Source organism: Kryptolebias marmoratus, linkage group LG3, assembly GCF_001649575.2.
Source record: "Kryptolebias marmoratus isolate JLee-2015 linkage group LG3, ASM164957v2, whole genome shotgun sequence".
NCBI classification, from domain to species: domain Eukaryota; kingdom Metazoa; phylum Chordata; class Actinopteri; order Cyprinodontiformes; family Rivulidae; genus Kryptolebias; species Kryptolebias marmoratus.
In genome coordinates, this window is record NC_051432.1 from 5382067 (window position 1) to 5387597 (window position 5531).

The following is a 5531-nucleotide window of genomic DNA, read 5'->3' on the forward strand; positions in this document are numbered from 1 at the left end:
CCCCCTTTTTTAAATTTACAAACCCCTCCTTTTTTCTTTTTTTTTTTCATGACTTTAACCGCACGGGGCAATAACTCTCCTGCTTGATTGTTTATTTGTTTGATCCGTGTTAACACGTCCAACAAAGCCGGCCTTCTCCTGCCTCTAAATGGAGTCATTTAAAGCCACTCGGAGGTTAAAAAAAAAAAAAAAAGTCTCACCTTCCTTCTGGCTGGAAATGTGGTTCGGCCGACGGTGGAGGAGGGCGGGGTCAATGGGGCTGTCCAATCAGAGAGCGGCGGGATAATTCGCCGGCCAATCGGAGCGCCGCGCTGTCCTTGAAGAGGGGCGGGGCTCGAGCGTGTACTGGAATGTTGTCTCTTTGGGAATGTTTTCCACTTTCAATCACTTTTTTTTTCTCTCCCAGTCCTTCTCACAAGGCGCTCTTTAAGCTGAGCTGTCGCCACACAGAGCAGCCATTCATCGGCTCCGCAGCCAGCCACACACACTCCCCATGCTGCTCAACCACTGGACATCCAAACGGGTACGTTATGTAATTTTATAACGCTACGTTTAGGACATAAATGTTATCGACATTTAGGCGCCGCACTCTTGTAAATTTAATTTAAAATGAGCTATATTCATTTTTATGACAATATTGTGGACGTGATCGTTATGTTGGAATATTTTAGCCCGCAAAAATGTATTAAATTATTATTATTATTTTAGCTTATTTGTGCTAAACTTTCTGTTTTTTTGTCTCATTTTAGCTGCTGTTTAGAAGAAATCGGACATTTTCGCGCATCAGTATGAACATCCCCGAGACGAGTCAGCACTAATCCCTTGGAGGCTTTTATTTTGACACCTTAATTAACGCTAATTTAGTTGCGCCCCAGAGTTTCAGTTTTTGCCACAAGTAGCCCAAAACTGGTCCAACAAAAGATGTCCGGCGAGGAGCACAGCCTGTCCGAGTCGGAGCTGAGTCCCGTGGGCTCGGACGACGGTCACTCCCTGTCGCCGAGCCGAGCCGGAGCTCCGCCCGGGCCGGACTCGCCTCTGAGCGGCCCGCCGCAGCAGCTCACCGCGCTCTGCGTGGCGGACCCCGGCGGGGAGGACGGAAGCCGGGGGGCGAGGGCCAAATCGGAGGAGGACGACCGCTTCCCCATCGGCATCCGGGAGGCGGTGAGTCAGGTGCTGGACGGCTACGACTGGACCCTGGTGCCCATGCCGGTGCGCGTGAACAACGGGAACAAGAGCAAGCCGCACGTGAAGAGGCCCATGAACGCCTTCATGGTGTGGGCGCAAGCCGCCAGGAGGAAGCTGGCCGACCAGTACCCCCACCTGCACAACGCCGAGCTCAGCAAGACCCTGGGCAAACTCTGGAGGTGCGTTCAAGTAAACTAAAAGCGGACAGATGGTGTTTAAATTTGGCATTTTGGTGTAGCGACTCCACCAGCCTGTTAAATTAGGCCTCCTTGACAAAGCGAGTCAAAGTGGGCCAACCAAACCGAAATGTCAACAATGACAGCGTCATTATATATCATTTTCAGGTTTATGCCAGGAGCTTGCTTTTCATATTCACCCCAGACTGGCGACAGGACTGAACCAGTTCTTGTTTTTCTCTCCCTCAGGCTGCTGAACGAGAGTGACAAGAGGCCATTCATCGAGGAGGCGGAGAGGCTGAGGAAACAGCACAAGAAGGACTACCCTGACTACAAGTACCAGCCCCGGAGACGCAAAAACGGAAAGCTGACGCCCGCCAGCGAGTCCGACAGTCAGGGGGAAGGGGAGTCCAGCCACTCCCAGTCGCATTACAAGACCCTACACCTGGATCATAACGGCGGGGCCGGGTCTCCCCTGGGTGATCTGCACCACCACCATCACCACCACCATCCTGTTGGTAGGTGCAGTACTGGTTCTCAGGCATGACGCGCGATTAAAAACTGGGCTTTCATGGCTCACAAATTTTGATGTGAAGCGAAAATGACATACACAATATACAAACACGAAAGTTCACCTGTTTTTTTTTTCTTCCTCCTCCTCTAGGTCAGGGTCACAGCCCACCCACGCCCCCCACCACCCCAAAGACTGACCTCCAGTCTGGGAAATTGTCAGATGCCAAAAGGGAGGGGGGAGCAGGAGCGGCCGGAGGATCAGGGGGCTCCAGAGGCCCCCTTGGAGTAGGAGCTGAAGGGGCGTCTGGTGGTCCTTCGGCATCGGGCACTAAACCCCACATCGACTTTGGCACCATGGACATCGGCGAGATCAGCCACGAGGTGATGTCCAACATCGAGCCGTTCGACGTCAACGAGTTCGACCAGTACCTCCCTCCGAACGGGCACCCTCAGGGTGGAGCTGGGGCCCCCTCGGCCAGTTCCTCGGCCTCCTCTTATGCCTACGCCCTGGCCGCCGCCAGCGGGCACTCGGCCTGGCTCTCCAAACAGCAGCAGCAGCAGCAGCCTCAGGCCTCTCCGTCGTCCTCCGATCCCTCCAAAGCTCCAATCAAGAGCGAGTCCGCCTCCGGCAGCCACTACGCCGAGGCCTCGTCCTCCCCCTCCTCGGGCACCCACGTCACCTACACCCCGCTCAGCCTCCCTCACTACGGCTCGGCGTTCCCCTCGCTGGCCTCCAGGGCTCAGTTCGAATACGGAGACCACCAGGCCCCCGGGGCGTACTACACCCACTCCAGCCAAGCCCCGGGGCTGTATTCAGCCTTTTCTTACATGGGCCCTACACAGAGGCCTCTGTACACAACCATCGGAGACCCCTCCAGCGTGGCGCCCTCTCACAGCCCCACACACTGGGAGCAGCCTGTTTACACCACTCTCACAAGACCTTGAGGCAGAGCAGCTGAGCGGAGGGAAATATGGGAAGTGTGTGAGTGGATCTCTGTATCTGTATGTATGTGTGTGTGTGTTTGTGCCATATTAGAGGTTGTTTTTTTTTTGTTGTTTTTTATTTTTAACCAAGATGTGTCCATGAAACCTTAACACATCTACAACAGCCAGAAACTCGCACAGATTTTAAAAAAAGTGAATCATGGGTCCAGCAGCCAATCAAAAGTGTAAAAAGCCTAACAAATGTGTGCCATCGTAAACGTACGAGTTGGGACGAACGAATACGGTTTGAGAACGTTGAGCGGAGAAAAAAAAAAAAGACATTGGAGCGACGTTGGGTTCAAGAGTGACTCTGAAAGAGGTGACGGGTTTAGACTCACATAATCTGATTTTATTAACCAAACTAAAGGATTATTTTAATGTTTTTTGTGTTATTTTATACAAGTAGTCTTGTTTTTGTCGATATCCTATAGGGTGTAACTTTATTGTGACTGATTTGAAATCACACTCATGTGTCTGCACCACTGCTCTGTTTCACTTCAGATTATTCCCTGTTTTTTTTTTTTTTTTTAATTTTATTTGTGGCCAGGAAAAAGTACAGCTGAAACTTTTGTCTTGTATTAACTTCACTCAACTGAATACACGCGTAAGGGGAAAAAAAAACAACAGGAAAAAGACAGGGAAAGAAAGACTTGGGCGAGTTACCTTAGTTTGTTTGTTTGGAATCCCAATCTACAAAAAAATGGACTTCAGCTCAGTTCAGTTTTACTTTAATATATGTTTAGATTTTTTTTTTTAAATGACGTTTTGGTGGGTTTTTTTTTTTTTGATTGATCAAATAACTGAGTTCAAATCTATAAGTACAAAGTCTCAGCCAAATCCTTTGAGGTACTCGGCCAGCTCCGGGTCTTACTTACGGATTAGAATCACATGTACGAGCGCCCTACAACCGTGCCTTCACCTTTAGTTGACTTTGATTTATCTGAAAGACGGTCGTCTCCACACCTTCACCTTTATAACTTGACTCAAATGTTAGCGTTTTATACTGACCCTTTTAGTTGTGTTAATGCATCGTGTGTCACACCTTTGCTTCCTCCATTTTGTATAATTCTGGATAGTTTTGTAAAGTGTTTGGTATACCTTCATCTGAGTATTTTGCTTCCTTACAAGAAAAAGCAATGTTGGAATATTATTGTCATCTATTAAATCATTTTATTTATGAAAACAAAACAGAAAAAAAGCTTCCTCTGTGAAACTTATTCATCGCTGCGGCGAGTAACACACCGGGCAGTAGGCAAAGTGAAAGGTTGGAAGAAAAAACACGGCGCTGACGTGTTAACTGTAATAACAACACAAGCAGAGCCCCACCAACCTAAGCTGTTTACTGTGTTTGTGTGTGTGTGGCGCGGGCTAAAATTGACTACTAATTCCCCACATTTAATCGGCTGGGGACTGCGTGTTACTGAGGGAAGACAAAGAGAGCCTTTCACTCGAGGAGAGGGATGCAGAGAGACACGAGGGGAGGGTGCAAGGAGCCCGAGGCAAGGCCAATTTCAGCTCAGGAACCGGGGCACACTTGGACTTTTGTGCATGGCTTTCCTCTCGCTCTGCCCTCTCCTCTCCTCTCCACCTGAGGCTCCCGCCCTGCCTCCACGTTCAGCTGCAGTTTGAACTCATTAGGAGGACATCCAAAATTCAAATGTCAAGTTCAGTGCTAGGCTGGCACTGGGTTTGAGAGGGCCGCAAACAGGGTTTAAAAAACTGCAGGGCTGTAAACGGCTAACATCCTGAAAATAATGTAATACAATATTAACATTAACAATGTAATTTTACATTATTTAGACATATACTGGCCATATATATTAAAAGGCAAAAAAAAGAAAGGATAAAAAACCTAGCATTCCTTAAAAGAAATGCATATTTCTCACCTCCTTTCATGTAAAAGTTTTAAACAAATATCTCATCCACTATGTTAGCTCTCAGACTATGTGTGGGTGATTGCTCTCAGCTACTTCCACACCAAATTTGACCTCAGTAGCTCTAAAACTGACTGAGTTATAGCCACTTTTAAGTTTGCTAAGGTCAGTTAGCTGTGGCGGCCATCTTGCATTGGGTTCACCCTAAAATGTAATCAGCTGTAGACGTACAACCAGTGATTACTTTCCGAAAGTTTCATTACAGTGCATCCACTGATTCATCGGATATTTTGCTAACACTACAGAGAAACAAATCCACACACATGCAGGCAGCTACATGGTTGTTCGCCTTATGTGGCAGTGAGCGATATTAAATGTTCTTGTCCTACAGGACTTTAAGAAAAACTAAACATTTTAAAAGCTGTGAGAGAGTATCCAATAATGCGAAAGCAGCATCACCACACCACACAAACTTACACCACAGAAAAATAAATGCATAAATATGATCACCCATCGCCACAAAAGGCGGCCGATCATGTAGTTGCCTGTGTTTGTGTGTTTATATTTATGTTAGCAAAATATCTTGTGAAGCACAGATTTTGATGAAAGCAGATGAAAGTAGAAACTTACCATCGAGTTTACATTTATAACTGATAAACCTTTGGAGATGCCTGCTTCAAGATGGCTGCCAAAACCGCAAAACTGCCTATAATTCAGTAGGTTTTACAGATATTGAGCTAAAATTTAGTGTGGTAGTAGCTGAGAGTCATAGCTAACTGATTAGACAGGGTGATATGCT

General features: G+C 47.3%; 1 protein-coding gene across 1 annotated transcript; it reads left to right on the plus strand.

Moving 5' to 3' along the window:
* The first annotated feature begins 382 nt into the window (after positions 1-382).
* On the plus strand, positions 383-3164 carry LOC108244321 (transcription factor Sox-10). The gene is made up of 4 exons (XM_017430426.3): positions 383-523; positions 750-1364; positions 1611-1879; positions 2026-3164. The coding sequence occupies exons 2-4, from the start codon at positions 922-924 to the stop codon at positions 2817-2819; spliced, it is 1506 nt and encodes a 501-aa protein (XP_017285915.1). The 5' UTR covers positions 383-523; positions 750-921; the 3' UTR covers positions 2820-3164.
* The last annotated feature ends 2367 nt before the right edge of the window (positions 3165-5531 follow it).